Here is a 20714-nt window from a genome sequence, read left to right as displayed (position 1 = left end):
ATGTGGAAATAAATGTACATTGTATCATATTCTATAAAAGAAAATACTGGAAATTAGAATGGTTCAATAAATGAAACGTTGACCAGCTATTTAAACTATTGTAAACTATATGCATGCAGTGTAAATTATATGCATATAGGAAGTGGTTGGAAGGGAGCTTTCATAGTAAAACAATTGATAGAGTAGTGGGATTTTAAGTATTTTTCCTTTGATCAATTGATATATCTGAATATTTTTATGCTAGCAGAATAATTAAACTACTTAAAACATTTTAAAATTTAGAAAATGTCTTGGCCCCAAATTAATTTTCTTCTTACTGTTTCTTTTTATTTATTTATTTATTTATTTATTTATTTATTTATTTATTTATTTAGGGAAATTATCGTTTCATGAAACTCTTACTTACACGCAGAGCAAACTGGATGCAAAAGGATCTGGAAGAGATGACCCCTTTGCACTTGACCACTCGGCACAAGAGCCCCAAGTGTTTGGCGCTTCTGCTGAAGTTTATGGCACCAGGAGAAGTGGATACCCAGGATAAAAACAAGGTAAGGGGGAGGGGGTGCGCCTGGGTGCCTCATTCGGTTAAGGGCCCAACTCTTGGTTTCAGCTTCGGTCATGATCTAATGACTGCGTGAGTTCAAGCCCCGCATCGGGCTCTGTGCTGATGGTGCGGCACCTGCTCAGGAGTTTCTTCCTCCCTCCCTCTCTGTCTCTCCCTCTCTCAAAATAAATAAATAAACTTAAATTAAAAAAAAAAAAAAAAGGTAAGGGACTGCCAAAATCAGGAGGCAAATTAAGAGCAAAAAGCAAATTCACATCCTTTTATGATGTGAAAGCTCAAAGAAGAACTACTGCTCCTACACATGGTGGAATGTGTTCTAGTCTTCATACTCCCCAGTGAAAAATTTCATTTAAATTCTGCCATTTTATCCTCCTACCAACCGTGTGTGGTAGGTAGTATCATCTCCTTTTCACAGATGGGGAAACTGAAGCTCAGGAAGATTAAAATTCTGTCTGAGATCCAAGAGGCAAGACTAGAATTCAACCCAGGCCTATCTCCAAACCCCAATATTTGACAGCTAGTAGCGATAGTTACCAAGGGTGAGTTTCCTTCTGGCCAAATGCCTGGGGCAATGTAGTAAGTGCACAGTGGTATAATGGTCTGGGCTTTAGCGTCAGACTTCTTGGGTTTCAGTCTAGAAACCACTACTTACTTGTTCTGTGCCTTTGGGCAAATTTTCTTAACTCCTCTGCTCTTCCATTTTCTCATATGTGAAAAGGGGATGATAGGGTTGTTGAAGATAAAATGAGGTATATAAACATATATAGGGTTAAACCCATATAAATAGGGTTTAACACAATTCCCATAGCATCGTAATAAAATAACTCTCAATAAATGTTAGCTATACAATAAATATTATTCGTTTTATTTTGGCTCTGACATCTGCTCTGGCACTTGTTGCCAGGATCAGTTATCCTCCCGGATCTTGAATTTTAACATACTGAACACGCCAGCCACTGTTTTGACCAATGCTTTGATCGTTCTTTACAGGAAATAAAAATGTGGTGTTCAGTTAGACAAGTGCAAAAATCCTCTTCCTTTCCACGAAGCACCGAATCATGGAGTTCTTGCTACCTTCAGCACGCCCATATGTGATTAAAACTCTTGGGATTAAACCCGCTGGGCTCATATCCAGTGACCCTTACACTGCCCTTCACAGGCTCTTCCTGTAGTTTTCAGAATTTGTTTACCCATGACTCACATAACCCTGCATTCTGAAATCAACTCTGACCTTATTTTACAACTACTGTAAACCAGTATTATTCCTAACTCACACCATGTTTGTAGTGCTAATATTTCACTGAAAAAGCACTTTGATCAGTCCACGAAGCCCCATGAATCACTTACCAAGGCACAGATGTCTTCAGGCACCATGATGTCTTCCTCAGAATCTTCTAGGAACTCCCTGCTATTGTCCAGTACTTGTCTGTTCTGTTACTGAACAGGGATGGGAGGTAATCCGGCCAAACAGATGGAAAACAGATCTGCAAGGTCCAGGCAGGCACAGAGACGAGAACAGGACAAAAGCCCAAAGCAACGATTCTCAAACTGACAGGAAGGATCCGTTGTTTGTTTGTTTTTCTAATTTACACTCTTCACAGACCCAAAGTTTTGTATCATGTATTTAAACTGAACAACATAAAACCCCCATAAGATAACACTTCACACGCTTTCGGATGGACTATCATTACCAAAACAGAACATAACAAGCGTTGGTGAGGATGTGGAGAAATTTGAACCCTGTGCAGTGCTGGTAGGAATGTAAGACGGTGCAGCCACCATGGAAAAAAGGGTGGCAATTTCTCAAAAAATTAAACATGGAACTACCCCACGATCCAACAGTTCCACTTCTGGGTATCAACCCAGAAGAGCTAAAATCAAAAATGTGAGCAGATATTTATACACCCATGTTCATAGCAGCATTATTCACAGTAGGAGAATGATGACCACAATCCCAATGTCCGTTGATGGATGGTTAGAGAAACAAAATGCAGTCCATGCAAGGGAATATTATTCAGCCTTAAAAAGGAACAAAATTCTGACACACGCTACAACATGGATGAATTTTGAAGACATTATGCTAAGTGAAAGGCTGGGAACAGGTGGAAATTGGGAATTACTGTTAAATGGGTATGGAGTATAGCTTAGGAAGATGAAAAGGTTCTGGGGGTGGAAGGCGCCGAAGTTGCACAGCTTTGGGAATGTGCTTAATGCCATTGCACTGTACATTTAAAAACAGCTAAAATGGGGGCGCCTGGGTGGCGCAGTCGGTTAAGCGTCCGACTTCAGCCAGGTCACGATCTCGCGGTCTGTGAGTTCGAGCCCCGCGTCAGGCTCTGGGCTGATGGCTCGGAGCCTGGAGCCTGTTTCCAATTCTGTGTGTCTCCCTCTCTCTCTGCCCCTTCCCCGTTCATGCTCTGTCTCTCTCTGTCCCAAAAATAAATAAAAAACGTTGAAAAAAAAAAAATTTAAAAAAAAAAAAATAAAAACAGCTAAAATGATAAATTGTGTTATGTACATTTTATCACAGTAAAAAAATAATAATTACTAGAAAAAAATTGCTTAAAGATGTAGAAAGTACAATCCCAAACTTTGTACTATTAGATCCAACAGATCTAGTGTTACCTTTCAGTAAACATATTCAGAGCAAACATAATATAACAAAAGAATTACAGAAACTGTATATGTTGTTTATTGAAAATGTGGCTATAGGGGCACCTGCCTGGCTCAGTGAGTAGAGCATGAGACTTTTGGTCTTGGGGTTGTGAGTTCAAGCTCCACATTGGGCATAGAGCCTACTTAAAAAAAAGAAGAGGGGCACCTGAGTGGCTCAGTCGGTTGAGCGTCCAACTTCAGCTCAAGTCATGATCTCACAGTTCGTGAATTTGAGCCCTGTGTCAGGCTCTGCGCTGACAGCTCAGAGCCTGGAGCCCACTTCTGGTTCTGTGTCTCCCTCTCTGTCTGCCCCTCTCCCGCTCATGCTCTATCTCTCTCTCAAAAATAAATAAGCATTTAAAACAATTAAAAAGAAGAAGAAGAAGAAGAAAAAGAAGAAGAGGAAGAAGGAAGAAAATGTAGCTATAGGAAATTATTTTCTATTATATTTGTGACTATTTTTGTTCTACAGTCATTACTAAATAAAAAGTAATGAGTGACTCTTCGTATTAAATGCCTGTAGGTGCACTGTACGTAAATTCCACATATGTCAACAGTTAAAGTTTTTAGTGTAGCAAGTGAGCTTGGTTCCTACTGGCGAATGATCTGATTCTAGACTGGATTGATGATACTGCTGTTCATAAGAGATAATGTACAGCCCAACCATTTCTTTGTGTTTGCTCAGTGACTCTTTTAATACAGAGACCAGTCTTACTGTGGTTTGTTGATGAGAACGGCAGAGGGGATTTTAAAGCAATGCCAACAAGTTCAGGATGTTCATTAAAAAAATTTTTTTTTTCCACCTTTATTTATTTTTGAGAGAGAGAGTGTGTGTGAGTGCATGAGTGGAGGAGGGGCAGAGAGAGGGGGAGACAGAATCCGCAGCAGACTCCAGGCTCTGAGCTGTCAGCACAGAGCCTGATGCAGGGCTTGAACCCACAAACCGTGAGATCATGACATAAGCCCAACCAACTGAACCACCCAGGTGCCCTTATTTCTTTCTCTAAGGAAGCTCCACGCCCAGTGCGGAGCTCGCGGTCATGACCCAAGATCAAGAGTTGCATGCTCTTCCTGCTGAGCCCACCAGGTGCCCCAACAGGATGTTCACTTTTAACTTTTATCCAAAATAAAGCCAATATCACTGTATTTGCAACATGTATCTTAACATCAGCAGTAAGTCTAACAATTTATCCTATAAAATTGTAGTTAAATTTAAATTTGTACTTTGATATAAGAAATGGATTCCAAATCCATGATTTCCTATGCATGGATCTTCTTTTTGATAGATACTGAAATTCAAAACATTCTATCAAAATCTTAAAATGCTTGGTGCGATATCAAGATTGTTACTTACTTTGTTGATAGTTATTCATAAACCACCGGCCTGCTTTTCTTTTTCTCAGTATTACCACTGATTAGTACCTGATGACGTAAATGCCTGTCATGATTAAGAGGTCAGACTGCCTCTTCAGACTGCCTCTTCAGACTGCCTGGATTTAAATCTCAATCCGGCCGCTTACTACCTTCATACCCCTGAGGAGAGCACTCATCCACCTTGTGCTCCCTTTCCTCATCAATCACATGAGGAATCAAGAGTACTCATTGCCTAGAGTTATCACGATGACTATATGAGGTAAAATACAGAAAGCTCTTACAACAGTGCCCGTCACACAATAAAAGCTTGGGGGAAATCTGTTGTGTTACTGTTGCTGTGTTTCTGAGCCTCTCGCGATTTTGCAGCAAACGGCTCTGCATTGGAGTGCCTATTACAATAACCCGGAGCACGTGAAGCTGCTCATCAAGCACGATTCCAACATCGGGATCCCTGACGTCGAAGGCAAGATCCCACTTCACTGGGCAGCTAACCACAAAGATCCCAGTGCTGTTCATACAGTGCGATGCATCCTGGTGAGTACGGTGGTGCTGCTGGCCCTGGGCGGCCTTGCCGACAAACAACTTTTTTGTTATGAAATAGCCAGTATACGAAAGCGTATATACGACACACAAATTATGAACCAGAAGAAACAAAACAGACACGTGAACCCATCACTCAAGAAATAGAACACAGTAGTGCTGCTATGCTGCTATTTAAGACCACACAGAATTTCTGACATGCCGGTTTCCAAACACATCCTCTCTACTTAAGCCACACTTGCCCTGTCCCCCATCAACTACTTTCCTGAATTTGTGTTTATCCTTCCCTGGCTCTGTTTTATACTTGCGCCTATTAAACACTGCGTAGAGATATCTGTAAAATGCTTGTAAGACATAAAGAATACATGGGGCGCCTGGGTGGCGCAGTCGGTTAAGCGGCCGACTTCAGCCAGGTCACGATCTCGCGGTCCGTGAGTTCGAGCCCCGCGTCAGGCTCTGGGCTGATGGCTCGGAGCCTGGAGCCTGTTTCCGATTCTGTGTCTCCCTCTCTCTCTGCCCCTCCCCCGTTCATGCTCTGTCTCTCTCTGTCCCAAAAATAAAATTAAAAATGTTGAAAAAAAAAAATTTTAAAAAGAATACAAGGGGCACCTGGGTAGCTCAGTCCATGGAGCGCCCAACTCTTGATCTCAGGGTCATGAGTTCAAGCCCTGTGTTGGGCATGGAGCCTACTTTAAAAAACAAAAAAGTTGTAAAGAATATAGAAACCACAAATATTCATGTACTCATCTCTGAGCATAAGAACAAGTACATTAACCGTTACCTTTGAAGTTCCCTGGGTACCTCCCAACACCATTCTGTTCTTCCCCTTTCTGAGAGGCAGCCACTATCCTCAATGATGTGTTTATATTCCTGATTTTCATTATAGTTTTACCACATATATTCGTATCCCTAAACACTACATTGTTTCATTTTTGATGTTTTTTTTTTAATTTTTTTTTAAACGTTTTTATTTATTTTTGAGACAGAGAGAGACAGAGCATGAACGGGGGAGGGTCACAGAGAGAGGGAGACACAGAATCTGAAACAGGCTCCAGGCTCTGAGCTGTCAGCACAGAGCCCGACGCGGGGCTCGAACTCACGGACTGTGAGATCATGACCTGAGCCGAAGTCGGACACTCAACCGACCAAGCCACCCAGGCGCCCCGATGCTTTTGAATTCTGTATATATGGAATCTCATTGAATGTATTCTTTTGCAACATGCTTTTCTTGCTCAATATTATGCTGGTGATTTTATCTATGTTGCTGTGTATACCTGTAATATATTATTTTTTGCCATTATGTAGTATTCTATATTTTCTGAACAAGCCATGCATTATTCAGTTATTCACAGACATTTGGAACTATTTCTATTTTTTTTGCTACTTAAAAATAGTGCTGCTTTATGGGGTGCATGGGTGACTCAGTCAGTTGAGCGTCCAACTCTTGGTTTCGGTTCAGGTCATGATCTCACAGTTTCGTGAGTTCAAGCCCCATGTCTGGCTCTGTGCTGGCAGTGCAGAGCCTGCTTGGGATTATCTCTCTCTTCCTCTCTCTCTGCTCTTCTCCGACTCATGCTGTCTCTTTTTCTCTCAAAATAAATAAATAAACTTAAAAAAATAAAAATAGTACTGCTTTTATTTAAAGTGATTTCTATAGCCAGCATGGGGCTTGAACGTGAGTTCAAGGGAGATCAAGGGTCGAGTGCTCTATTGACTGAGCAGTCAGGTGCCCCTGAACTTTTATTATTTTTTGTTAGTGTACCTAAGATGTATGTTTAACTGGTAGTTGCAGGCACATGGAAATGCAGTTGATATTTTTGTTCATTGAATATGAATCTAACCAACTTGCTTATTAATTTTTATTACTTTCTTATTAATTTTGAATATTTATCAGTGGATTCTTTGAGGTTTCTAATCAGTGCTTCTCAAATTCCAGCTTATAAGCTATGGTAGTCTAATATTTAGTCCTATTGCTTGTAACACACAAATTAGACTTTAAAAGATAATATTCTTTTGTATATGCAATAGTTATTTCTACCTGCATGTTAACTGATTCCTTTGCTCTGCATTTCTCCTTGAATCTCAAGTTTTCCTTCTGGAGTTAATATCTTACTTCCTGAAATATAATTCTAAGAACTCCCTTTAGGGATCTACCTTTAGGGTAGACGTATTGGTGGTGAATGCTCTCTGCTCTTAAGAATATCTACATTTCAGTGCGTCTGGGTGGCTCAGTAGGTTAAGCGTCTGACTCTTGATTTGGGCTCAGGTCATGATCTCAGGGTTCATAAGATTGAGCCCCATGTCAGGCTCTGCGCTGAGAGAGAAAGCCTGCTTAGGATTCTCCCTCTCCCTCTCTTCCTGCCTCTCCCCTGCTTGTACGCATGCTCTCTCTCTCTCTCTCTCTCTCTCTCAAAACAAACATTTTTAAAAAAGGAATGTCTACATTTCTACCATGCTCTTGAATATATAGTTTTTCTGTATACACACTTCTAAGTACTTCTTTTTCTCTACTCTTTCAGGCTTTTCTGCTGCTTTCTGCCTTTCATTGTTCCTGTGGAGCATTCTGTATTGATGTAAATGTCATTGCTTTAGAGATGATGTATCTTTTCTCACAGGCTGCTTTTACATTCTTGTCTGTGTGGCATTCTGCAGTTTCACTACAGTGTGTCCGGTGGGGGCGGGGGGAGGTTCTTTTGTTTGGGGGGTGGTTTTTTTGTTTGTTTTTTGGTGCATTATTTTGGTTTTTGGTTTTGGGGTGTTTTTTGTCATGTTTGGTGTATACTATCAATTCATGTCCATTCCGGAAAATATATAGCTATTATCTCTTCCAATATTACTTCTCTTGGGGCACCTCGGTGGCTCAGATGGTTAAGCATCCGACTTCAGCCAGGTCATGATCTCGTGGTTCGTGAGTTTGAGCCCCACATCGGGCTCTGTGCTGACAGCTCAGAGCCTGGAGCTGCTTCGGATTCTGTGTCTCCCTCTCTCTCTGCCCTTCCCCCACTCACGCTCTCACTCTGAAAAAATGGATAAACATTAAAAAAAATTAAATATTACCTCTCTTTCATTCTCTACACTCTTGCCTTTATGGTCCCAGTTACACATATTTTAGACATTTTTATTTTATTCTCCATGTCTCATCTGTTTTACCTTCCATCTTCTTGCCATATTCTGGGTAATTATATCAAACACGCCTTCCAGTTTACTCAGCCTTTCTTCATCTGAGTCCACTCTCTCGTTTGCCCTATTCATTGCTCAATCCGATATTTTTACATCTAAAAGTTCTTTTTGTTGTTTCTTGTTTTTTAAGTCTGCCTCGTCATTTTGATAGTTTTTTTACCTTATTCACCTTTTATTTCATTTTTAATTTTTTTACATGTTCATAGATAGTTATTTTATATTCTTTATGTGTCAACTCCAATATCTGGAGTCCTTGGAGGATACTTGTCACTCATCGTATCTTGTTTCCTCACAGATTTGGCTTTTTTTTTTTTTCCTTGTAAACACATCTTAGTCCTTTGGAGACTCAAAGGCCTAAAATGCCACCATGGTAAAATTCTACTACTTTTTTTGAAGTGTTTAAAATACCTTTCATACTTTTTTTTTATATATATATAAAATAGGATGACCACACAGGCAACTCTAAACTTGTGTGGCCTTTCAGAGAGTTCTCAGGTTGGGGCAGGAAGGCTTGGCTTTGGCTGTGACCTAATCTAAGAAGGGATATGACCTTGAGTGAAGCAACTGTCTTTAGCTGAAGCAATTGTAAAAGTCTGACAGTTGAGGGTCATCTGCTGGCAGCACTCACAGCAGCTAGGGAAATAAATCCTTTATTCTTGAAAGGGGACCTTGCAGTAGATACAAAGACCTAGGAGAAAAATGAGTAAATGTGAACTGTCAATTCAAACAGAGCAGCCAATAAGCATATGATAAAACGCAACCTCATTCATAAAATAAATAAAATTAAAACATCAGCAAAATGCTTGCATTCCTGTAAGGGGGGAAAAATGTAGTAAGCTTGATAATACCAAAGGGTTAATTTGTGCCAGCATGTGGGGAAATAAAAACTTTTACACATTGTCCTGGATGTGTTAATTAGTGTAACCATTTGGAGAGGAGTTTGATAATACGTAATTGATAATGTAAATATCCTTGTACCCAGAAAGTCCCCTTCTAGGTGTCTGGGCTAGAGGAAAATCTCACACATGTGCTACAAAGGGACATGTAAAGGAAGCATGTTCATTGCAGCATTATTGTTAATAATGGAACAACTGTAAATAACCTAACTGTCCCTCACAAGAAGAATGGATAAGTAAATTGTGGCTTAACAAATGAACTAGTATCAACATGGACACCCAAAAGTATAGTGTTGAAGGAAAAAAACTGCCAAAGGATATACATAGCATAAACTCAGAGGTATAAATATTGAAAGCACACATATATAATGTACGTATTGTTTATGGATGCATACATATGGAACAAAAGTATAAAACATACAGCTTTAGCCGAATCCATAACAGGTACAAAAGCGCATTAGGCAATATATTGACACCTATTTAATCTGGATAGTCAGTAATGGTACTTATTATATCTTTTCTGCATTTTTTATAGTTAAACATGACAAGAAATTTTTAAAGGTTTAGAACGTATACTTTTTTTCTGAGTTTTATCACTTGTGCTAACAGAGAATGAATATACAGGTTTAGAAAATGGCTCAGCTCATGCTTATGTCAAATGTGATTTACTGAGAATTCCACGTGTGTCTGAAGTCTCTGGTTTCTTCAAAATAGGACGCTGCTCCCACGGAGTCCTTACTGAACTGGCAAGACTACGAGGGTCGGACACCTCTTCACTTTGCGGTCGCTGATGGGAATGTGACAGTGGTTGATGTCTTGACCTCATATGAAAGCTGCAATATAACGTCGTACGACAACTTATTTCGAACCCCACTTCACTGGGCAGCTTTGCTAGGTGAGCTGTCAGTCAAAGGATCAACGGTAGGAGGAACTACAATGAGTACCAAAACTTTCTATGGCTTCCCTTCACCTGTCAGCTTCCACCTCCTGTTTAATTAATTTAAGGATTTTTTTTTTTTTAATTTTTAAGTTCATTTATTTCTTTTGAGAGAGCGCGCGGGCACACGCACACATGCGCATCTGCACATGCACACTTGCACATGCGCACAAACGGGAGGAGCAGAGACCATCTCCAGCAGTCTCTGCCTGTCAGCGCAGAGCCCGACGCTGGGCTCGAATCCCTGAACCCTGAAATCATGACCTGAGCTGAAATCAAGAGTTGCGTGTTTAACTGACTGAGCCACCCAGGTGCCCTTAATTTAATTTTTAGTTGCTATGTGGCATCTTCTATCCCTCTGTTGTATGCTTAAATTTTAGTAATATAAATGTATTCTCTGTTATATATCGGTTTTAATTTCAACATCGTACCTTAACACGTTTTTATTTTAAGAGTAATGTACATTCATTGACAAATGTAAATATAAAATAATCTTCACATTCAATGCTTGTGTATTTGGGGAGGAGGACTTTAATTTTATGTTTGTGCCAATACTATGATATGTGATTTTTTTTTCTTCATATTTTCCTGATATGCCTTTTACTTAACCTTTTTGGGGATCACTTTGTTAGATGAGAGAGTGCAAAAATGTGTCTGTGTCTGGCTTTGGAGGGCATGTAATCTGAGAGTCTTTCTCTTTCAGTGAAAGAGTTTTACCCATTAATAGTCACTATTATAAGATATATAGGATTTGGTCTTTTTTCTGCTATTCTGTTCTTTGAGTATTATTGATGTTTTGGGGTTTTTTTTTTCCCCTGCCTTTTGGTATATAGATTAGGTTTGTTGTTATTTGTTTTTGAATTGCCTAGTGTTTTAGGAGAGTTTTAGGTTCTATTAGTGTTTACTTTTAAATTTATCAAAAACTTTTTAAAACATAAGTCAGAGTTAAAAGCAAAACTGCATCTATTGATTTCCACCGAATTTAAAGTGAGGAATTTAGCACGCCTTTACTTATCGCTTTTTTAGTATTTGTTAACATGATTTGAAGTTTTCCCCAGTTATTATTGCAGGCTTAGTTTTTAAATTACACGTTGTGTCTTTTCAGAATACTTTTTGCATTTGCATCCCGTCTTATTATCAGATTTATAATTATTATTTAGATTTCACTTCAATGTGCAGTTTCATCCCTCTCTCTTTGTCTGGTGCATTCTGGGAGGACTTCGCAAATTCGTCTCCAGGTCACTAAAGTGACTTTTTGTTCCCTAGTTCTGTTTTCTTTCTGACTCTCATAGATTGTATTTTAGGCTGTATTTTGATTCCCTTCCCACATCCCAATTTCTTTGTATCTCGGTTTTTTTCCTTTTCGCCTCCTTCCATCACCTTTGCGTTTCAGATTATTTCCTTCTTAGGATATTCTGTTTCATTCCATTGAGGACATCTCTTTGCCCAAGTCAAGGATGCCAAACAGTTTCCTGAGTTTTTCCTCTAGACCCTTCTCTAGATCATGTTATGAGGTATGCGTTTCGTCTCCTGATGGTGTTCCTATTTCCCTGTCCTATAGTGTATTTTCATACTGCCTTTACAGAATTTTTCTCCTTATCTTTCAAACAAGATGACATGTCTCAGTAGTCTGCCTGTGATCTCACTTTGCCCACCTCAGAACTCCATCTGTGTCATACCTGGGAGCAGGTCTGTGAGCACAACTCCCACCCACATTCCCCTTTTCTGCCTGCTTTTCTCCTGCGGTGTGTCCATGTTCTTCTGCTGCCCGGGTCCCCAGAACATGGAAGCAATAGAATGCATGATATTCAGGCCTCCCAAGTATGCTGCTACCATGTTTGTTCATTCTTTGATCCTTTCTATAGCTCTTCACTTGCGGAAACCACATCCCCCAGAATGCACTGCAGAGTATTTTCTCTGCCACCACCTCATCATTCCTGCCACACATTTTCTGGGATTTGAAATCACCACCTACTGTGAAAAAAGTGGAGGTGGGAGGGTAAAGCGGACTGATAGGAGGCCTCAGAGGTTACAAGAGGCTCTACTATACTTTGTCCTCCCGAAAAGCTGTGCGGTTCTGATCAGCTGTACAGTGGGACCTGGATACTAGGGACCCTGATGGCTGACAGGGGTTGGCTTCCCTCCTGTTTTTAATGGACAGTTTTATAAAACAGAGCGAGGGAATGCAGTGGGCTGATACCTAATATACTCTTTCTCAATCTAGCAATTGTAATTCATATCATTTCCTTTCTGATTGAATCATTAAGATTTCAGTGTTGTAAGTGTTCGCCTTTGTTCTACGTGATCATAGTATTTTAGTGAGAAGTTAGAAGAAGCTATACTGGGGGCCACTATCCAGAAAACTTTCCTTAAAATAGATTATAAATTAACTAGTCCTTTTACGTGATAACCGCCTTGTGTCTACTTTCAGGCCATGCACAGATTGTCCATCTCCTTTTAGAAAGAAATAAATCTGGAACCATCCCATCCGACAGCCAAGGAGCAACACCCTTGCACTACGCAGCTCAGAGTAACTTTGCCGTAAGTAAAATGTGACAGTTATCTTTTTGCATAATTACATGTTTATTTTGACATAATTACAAATTCATATGCAGTCATAAGAAATAAAACAGCCAGATCCCATGTACCCTTCAGCCACATTTACCCCAATGGTAACAGCTTACAAAAGTATGAAACAGTATCATAAACAGGAAATTGACATTCCTACAATCCACTCACCTTATTCACATTTCAGTTTTACACGTACTAGTGTTTGTGTTTGTGTAGCGATTATATTTTAACAATTGCTCAGACTGTTAACTCTGACTATAAAGCGAGGGATAGTTGTAAGTCATGTGAAATTTTAACACAGTTTTTATATTAACTGTTCAGTGTAACATTTTGTTCTATGTAAGTATGTTTCATCTTCTGGTTAATTTTATGGCACTAAGGTTTTATATGCATTTAGTGTTCAAGTATTTTCTTTGTGTGACAAGGCCTTAGAACTGGTCTAACCTTGGCTGGGATCCTGACTCTGCCATCGGCTGGCTGTATGACCTGGCACAAGTTTCTTAGCTTCCTAAGCCTTAGTTTCTTCACATGTAAAATGAGGATAATTATACCTTTCCTTTCAGGATTGTTGTAAGAATCAGAGAAAATTTGTGCCCAGTGCCTAGTGTAGTTCTTGGTACAGAGCAGGGACTCAAGAAATGCAATGCATTCTTACTATTGCTAGTGCTAATAATTTTGTGTATTATATAGCTGAGAAAGCAAAAATGTGAATTATTTCTAAAGATATTGAATATTATTAATAATTCTTCCCTTGCCACCCTTTACAGTTTTACAAAGCACTTTTGCATCCTTTATGTCCCTCAGTCCAGCCAGTAACATAGCAGCTAGGCTGTTTCAGCTTCCTGAGTAAGTGGCCTCCAAGAACTAGAGACTTATCCAAAAAGGCACATGTCAAAGCAGTCAGAGTTTATTTTACTGTATTCTGCATGGGTGTGTGTAGTGGAAACTTTGGTTACATTCAATTATAAGAATGTGGGCATCTGAGTGGCTCAGTCACTTAAGTGTCCGACTCCTGATTTTGGCTCAGGTCATGATCTCACGGTTGGTGGGTTCAAGCCCCACATTAGGCTCTGCACTGAGGGTGCAGAACCTACTTCGGATTCTCTCTCCCTCTCTCTCTGCCCCTCCCCTGCTTGCTCTCTCTCTCTCTCTCTCTCTTTTTCTCTCTCTCAAAATAAACAAACTTAAAAACGTTATAAGAATGCCGTCATCAGCATAGTGTAATCCTATCTTCCTGACCTTCCCAGATGCACCACTGAATAAATTTAATGCTCAGATTCCTAAAATATCTTATTTTCCCATCGTTCTTTGTCTCTGGTACCTAGAGCAACTATAGCTATGGTCTCTCCTTCCTGGCATTTCTATAAATGTATCACCTAGACTTTTGGCAAACCATTATCTTCTATTGTCTCCCATTATTCTGTTGTCTCAGAAAAAGACAAAGTATATTCTGAAGAGGAGCCCTTTCTTGTTACAGATAGATAAGAAATTCATTGGCCCAGCCTATTAAACCTACGGAAATCAGAACTCGATTCATATTTCAACGCAAGCCTGTGAGAGGACGTGGTATCCCTAACTTAAAGAGGAAGAAACCAAGGTTTCAAGAGATTAAATGACTTGCCCAAGATCTTGAACCCACATCTTAGACTCCAAATTTAACATGTGCACAGATACCAGCAATTAAGTGACTAAGCTACTGGGAATAAGGAAGAATGGCAGAACATTATGGGTGTTTATCCAAAGAAATACTTGCTCTAGATAATCTGCCAATTACAGAGATGATTTTTTAATAATTATGCAAATCTCCTAAGCTCAGTTTCAAGCCCCTTGATCTCATTTGGACTCTGTTAACCCACAGGAGGCTATAAGTCCCTTTTTAGAAAATAATAACAAAAATCCACAAACCTCTGTGAACATTCATCATTAAGAAAACATACTCAACAAGGAAATGTTTACAAATTAGTAAAAGAAAACAGACCAAAAAATTACCAAGTTTTAAAATCCACTTGTTTATTCCAATCTTGTGTGTACTAAGCATACACAGTAGATCCTAAGAGCACTCCACTCTAACGCCTCAGTAGCTCAATATGAGTTTTAACACTAGGAAGCGGTGTATACAGTGGCATACGGTGTATACAGTAGAAAGGGTGCTGTGATTTAGCTCTGGACTACACTCCTGTATCTACCACCAGTGTTTGTATGACCTTGAACCCAAATTTCTTCATCTGGGAATGAAGGGCTGCCCTTGAATTTCTTCTTGCTTTAGAATATTGAGCATCAACACTTAGACACTTTGGGCCAGCTCACAACCTCCAGAATTTTTTTTTTCCTGAAACTATTTTACTTCCATTCAAGCTAAAGTTTCTATGATCTTCCTAAATGTGTGTAAGCATCTGAGGCTTAAGGAAAGAGGCAATTTAGAAAGCTGTGAATATTAACCCCCATTAAAATTGTCAGGCCCTGTTAGGATTATTGCAGGTCCTAATTTTAGTGTGATTCCATAGAGGAAGGACCTGGAATATAGGACTTGATAAATAAATATCTGTTTAAATGAACTGAACACTGCATTTGTCAGTAGTTACACATCATTATTCAGTAAGTGCATTAAATATTTTTTTAATTATAGTGGCAAAACACACAACAAGAGAATGTATGAGGCATGGCTGAGTATACAGGTCTCTGCATGTAAAATGTCCAAGAAAAACCTATGTTTTAATGTTGGTCATGACACTGAATATTTGAGTGTTTTAATTTTTTTTTTAACATTTGTTCATTTTTTGAGAGACAGTGAGACAGAGCATGAGTGGAGGACGAACAGAGAGAGAGAGGAAGACACAGAATCCAAAGCAGGCTCCAGGCTCTGAGTGGAGCACAGAGCCCGACGCGGGGCTCGAACACACAAACTGTGAGATCATGACCTGAGCTGAAGTCAGACACTTAACTGACTGAGCCACCCAGGCACCCCATGAGTCTTTTAACCATCACTTCATCTCTCAAAGAGTGACCTATAGTTTTCAAACTTGATTGTGGATGTTCATCCTCAATTATGAAGATGTTGAATGAGGGAGTTAGGTTGTGTGTTTGAAATGTATGGAAACTAAAACTAATATATAAAGAAAGAGGATTGTTACTTTCAATGGAAATTGTAGTTTCATTATTCATAAAAAAAGATAATTTCATTTGATTCGAAAGCAGGGAAAAAATACTTCGCATCTTAGAGGAAGTCACATATAACACTGGCTTTATTACCATAGAAAATGCTACCCTCTTGTCTCAATTTTTTTTAATCAAGTTTTCTTACAGGAAACAGTTAAAGTATTTTTAAAACATCCTTCAGTGAAAGATGATTCAGACCTGGAAGGAAGAACATCCTTTATGTGGGCTGCTGGAAAAGGCAGTGATGATGTCCTTAGGACTATGCTGAGTTTAAAATCTGACATTGATATTAACATGGCAGACAAATACGGAGGTACAGGTAAGAACTGGGAGACTTGTTCCATTTGCTTTCTTTAGGGTTCCAAAGTGTATAGGTGCCCTACAAGTTGTACAGTAATGCCTGAAATCATTGTTCCTAATCTAATATTGTTTGACTTCCATTGGCACATTTTAAGTTTAGGTTACCAGGATATCACTCCAAAAGCTTTATTTCCTCCAAGTTTGATGGCTCAAATTAGCCTATGTTTCTACCAGGTGAATGGTGGCATTTGGTTTAAAAGCCTGGTTGCCCCTTAAACATGATTATGAGAACTCTTCATGTCGTTTATCTTGGTATAAAAAAAATAAATAAATAAACCTGTACTTAAACTATGCATATTTAGTAGTTATCGATCATACTTTAAAAATACAGGATTATATTTTAAGGAATGCACATATCTATGTATGTCTCATTTAATGTGCTCTTTTCTCAGATTTGAAGAGCATCACCTCCTCCCAAATCTCCCATTTTAGAGATAACCCCCACATGACTCTTGAAGCTTCAGAGCTTCACATTAGATTTGCATCCAAAGCTTTCAGTAGATCCTTCTTTCGCTCTCTTTTTCTAAGAAGAGGCCCCTTTAACTGTGTGTTGGCTAATAAGAAAGGTATGAATTTTTTAGCTTTCGTTGTCAACTTGGAAGTCTCTACCTTGGGTACTATATCCTAATTACAAGTCAGAAAAAGAAAGAAAATCGCACATTAGCACAACACAGACCAGAATAAAAACTCAGCTACAAGCTTCTCAGTGTTTTCTTACTTGTGGAAACACAGTAGAGCTGTTTGCACCCACCAGAACTACTGATGTGGCACTTGGTGGGGAGGCAGGGTTATACCTAACAATCTCCCTCTCTATCCCTATGCCACCACCCCTTCTAAACTGTTTTTTAAAGAGTTTTAGGTAATATCAATTTTAATAAAGACTTTAACTGTCAAGAGTATTTCTTAATCAGCGCTTCACAGTAGACCTTAAGCTTCTTCTTTTTTTACTTTTTAACTTGTTTTATTTTTTATTTTTTTAAATTTCCATCCAAATGAGTTAGCATGTAGTGCAACAATGATCTCAGGAGTAGATTCCTTAGTGCCCCTGACCCATTTAGCCCCTCCCCCCTCCCACAACCCCTCCCGTAACCCTCAGTTTGTTCTCCATATTTATGAGTCTCTTGACCTTAAGCTTCTTAAAGAAGGGTATATTGCAGACATGATATGTGGGACATTGAGTTTATAAATGGTCTGAACGTTTCATTTTTTGTCAGACTCCCATTAGTATGCAGGCTTTCACTCCATCACTAGCTTTGCTTTTAGTTTAACTTTGTCGTGTATTTTAATAAAATATCGGCAAGGATACTTCCATCCTTTTGACCAAAGGTGTCTTTCTGATGTGCCCCATGGTTGGAGTTCAGACATAACTTCTTCTCAGATTCGTCAGTTCCCTGGCTCTTTCTCTTAAGGGGATTTTATTATATTTCAGACATGCCTTCCTGCCATTTCTCTTCTACGAGAGTGAGTTTGTCTCCATCATCCCTCTACAGGGTTGTTTTTGCTTCCCATGAAAGAAGAGTTCTCATCAACAGCAACATACAGACATTATTTGGATCTTCGTTCAAATAAACTGAAAAAAAATATATAAAACCATCAGGAAAATATGGGCATTATCTGTGTATTCAATATGGCGGAATTTTTGCTAATGTTTTTTAGATATGATAACGGGACTCTCCTGTCTTTGACATGCCAGGGCCGGGGCTCTGCAGACCACATTTCCCCCTTTGCCAGCAGGTGCCCTGCTAGAATCCACCCATAGGGGGCAGTAGAGAGAAACTGGAAGCTAGAAGAATGGGATTACACCTTCCTGTTTGCTTACTATTCTTGTTTTGGTTTCCTGTTCCTGTCAGCATCACCCTAGTCAGTCTTCTTCAACACAGCAGTGATAGTTTGTTCCAGTGGTGACGGTTAATTTCTTGCAATTTCTCCAACACTCACAGTACCAGCCCCAGAGCACCAACACCAGTCAAGCAGAGCCCTGCTCAGAGGTCTGAGTTTCCACTCCACAGGGCTCCTCTTCCAGGCTTTTAGGTTTTAACAATTCCATCTTCTTCTTTATGTTCCCCTAGTCCTAGAATTGCTGGCTGTCTTCTGCATTTACTACCTCTGTGATACCTCAGTGTTTCCTTTTTGCTTTTTCAATTCTTCAATCCATAGCTAACACATGTGCTCACAAGCCGGGGGGTGGGGGGGGTGGGGGGGGGCGCAGAGAGAGGGAGAGAGAGAATCCCAAGCAGGCTAGGCATTGTAGGCGCAGAGCCGGAAGCAGGTCTCAACCTCACAAACCGTGAGATCATAATCTGAGCCAAAATCGAGTCCAGTGCTCAGCCAAGTGAGCCACCCAAGTGTCCCTAAATTATATTTTAAATCTTTCTGCTTCTCTTCATCTCCACTCCTGCCACCCTAGCTCAAGCCACCATCATTTTTTACTGAGTCTTCTTCAATAGTGCTAGCTGGTCTCCCTGCTTTCATTCTAACCTACTACAGTGCCTTCTCTTCAGAGCAGCTAGAGCAATCTGATTAAAGCACAAGTCAAATACTGTCACTCACCTATGTAAAGTCCGTCAGTGTCTTCATCACTGGGCCCTATGTGGCCACTTATACCTGGTCTTCTCTACCTTTCCGACTTACTTGCCTTCATTCGTTGTGCTGCAGCTTCCTAGCCTTCCTTAAACACATAGATTCACTCCTGCCCTTGGATCAACTGTTCTCTTTGCCCAAACTCCTCCCTCTAGAGATCTCTACATTGCTCTCTCTTTCTTTATGATTCAGGTCTCAACTTCAATATCAGCTCCTTAGCAAGGCTTTCCATCATCATCCGTTAAAGTGGTCTCCTAGTCACTCTGCATATCAAGGTACCTTTTAATACTCCCATTATACCCTCTGTCACCATCTGACACTTTCTTGCTTATCCATTCCATTTTTATTTTGCTTCTCCTACTAGAACGTAACCTTATGTATTTTGTTCTCTGCTGAATTCCCACCCTTACGTTAATACCCAGCCCGTAGCAGGTTCTCAGTAAATGCCCGGGAATCTGTGTTTTTATAGGCATCCTAGGTTTGGTCCGTGGATCACTCCTTATGAAAGAAACATTGTTCTAGGCATTATAGAGCCTTGATACTTAGGAAGAACTCCCCCAGACCTCTAGGCACTTATGCTGGCAAACTTAGAACTTAAGCAGTGGTGTATTTAAATAGAATTTAAAGAGTAATCCAAAGAGTAATGGCATAAGTCAAGTGCTAGAATGAAGTAACATAGGCACAGGTCAGCATAACATGAAACTCATATATAGTCAAAATGACTCTTTCAAATCCCATTTGAAGGCAGACCCCTTTCCTTCTCAGGTGTTTTCTCCAATGTTGAAACAAGTTGCTGCTTCTTAAATGGGGCCCTGAGGAAATCAATGGCTTGCATTTGGAGCCATGTTGTATGAAAAATGCACTGAATACAGTGGGATGCACATACCCTCTGTACCACATGGGTATGCAGACCGATGGCAGGAATAGCATGGCTAAGCCACTGAAGGGCTGGTAGATTGACACCTCCCATTACACCAACCCTCAGGGGCAGATGTTTATTGAGTGGGTTGGTGGGCAGAATTGCCTGCCTCGTTTAAATCATTTCTCTTTTGTCATGTTTTTGTTCCCTTCCCCTCTAAGAGGGAGGAAAAGATAAAGTAGTAACTGAGGAAAGGAAAGCATTTCAGAGCAACAGGATGGAAAGGAAGAAACCATGAGATGAGAAAGATAGACAGGAAGGGAGGGGAAATGTGAGTAGTACATATGAATAGAAAGGAAGATTCAAATCTGTAGAAGTGAACAATAGAGAATCCTTAAGATTAAATTGCATTTAGCCAAAATGAAGACATCAGAAGAGGAAAAGATACACAGAATAAGAAAAAGGGGACGTTGTTATCAAAGAGTTCTTTGCTTTCTTTTGCTCCCTTTCCAGCATTACATGCCGCGGCCCTTTCTGGCCACGTCAGCACCGTGAAATTATTGTTGGAAAATAACGCTCAAGTAGATGCCACTGATGTCATGAAGCACACTCCACTTTTCCGAGCCTGTGAGATGGGACACAAAGATGTGATCCAGACACTTATTAAAGGTTAGTTATTGAGAGTGCTCCTACTAAGTCTCTCTCAGAAGGTAGGAATTGTTGCATTCGCTGAAACAGCTTACAGGCAGAGGGCCACCTGGGTGGACAGATGGAGGGAGGAGTGCCCACACGTACGCATACACGCATGCATGCACACATGCATGCGCACCTACACACACACACACACACACACACACACACACACACACACACACAGGCGTGCACGCACGCATGCACACACAAGCATCAGGAAACCTGAGGGCCACTCCTAGTTCCACCTGTTGGTAGTTGTGTGATTTTGGAAAAACCACTTCACCTGCCTGATCCTCAGTTTGATTTCGTGTAAACGGAAGATGACTCCTACCCTGACCAACTTACAGG

The 20714-nt window shown here is 40.1% G+C and overlaps 1 protein-coding gene across 10 annotated transcripts in view; it reads left to right on the top strand.

The window, feature by feature from the left end:
- Nucleotides 1-20714, top strand: part of INVS (inversin) — a 158490-nt gene that overhangs the window by 79475 nt on the left and 58301 nt on the right. For 6 of the 10 annotated variants that reach the window (XM_058694766.1, XM_058694758.1, XM_058694763.1 and 3 more), the window contains 6 exons: nt 375-548; nt 4961-5128; nt 9925-10105; nt 12579-12688; nt 16022-16193; nt 20187-20342. In XM_058694766.1, coding sequence (XP_058550749.1) covers nt 375-548; nt 4961-5128; nt 9925-10105; nt 12579-12688; nt 16022-16193; nt 20187-20342 — 961 coding nt within the window. Of the gene's footprint in view, nt 1-374; nt 549-4960; nt 5129-9924; nt 10106-10279; nt 10459-10505; nt 11662-11759; nt 12139-12578; nt 12689-16010; nt 16194-20186; nt 20343-20714 lie in introns of those variants that run through there. The other 4 variants (XM_058694760.1, XM_058694765.1, XM_058694767.1 and 1 more) reach the window with 4 other exon arrangements.

The sequence above is a fragment of the Neofelis nebulosa genome, chromosome 12 (genome assembly GCF_028018385.1).
Source record: "Neofelis nebulosa isolate mNeoNeb1 chromosome 12, mNeoNeb1.pri, whole genome shotgun sequence".
Classification (NCBI taxonomy): domain Eukaryota; kingdom Metazoa; phylum Chordata; class Mammalia; order Carnivora; family Felidae; genus Neofelis; species Neofelis nebulosa.
The sequence above is the reverse complement of the archived record's forward strand: the minus strand, read 5'-3'. Positions and strand labels throughout refer to the sequence as shown.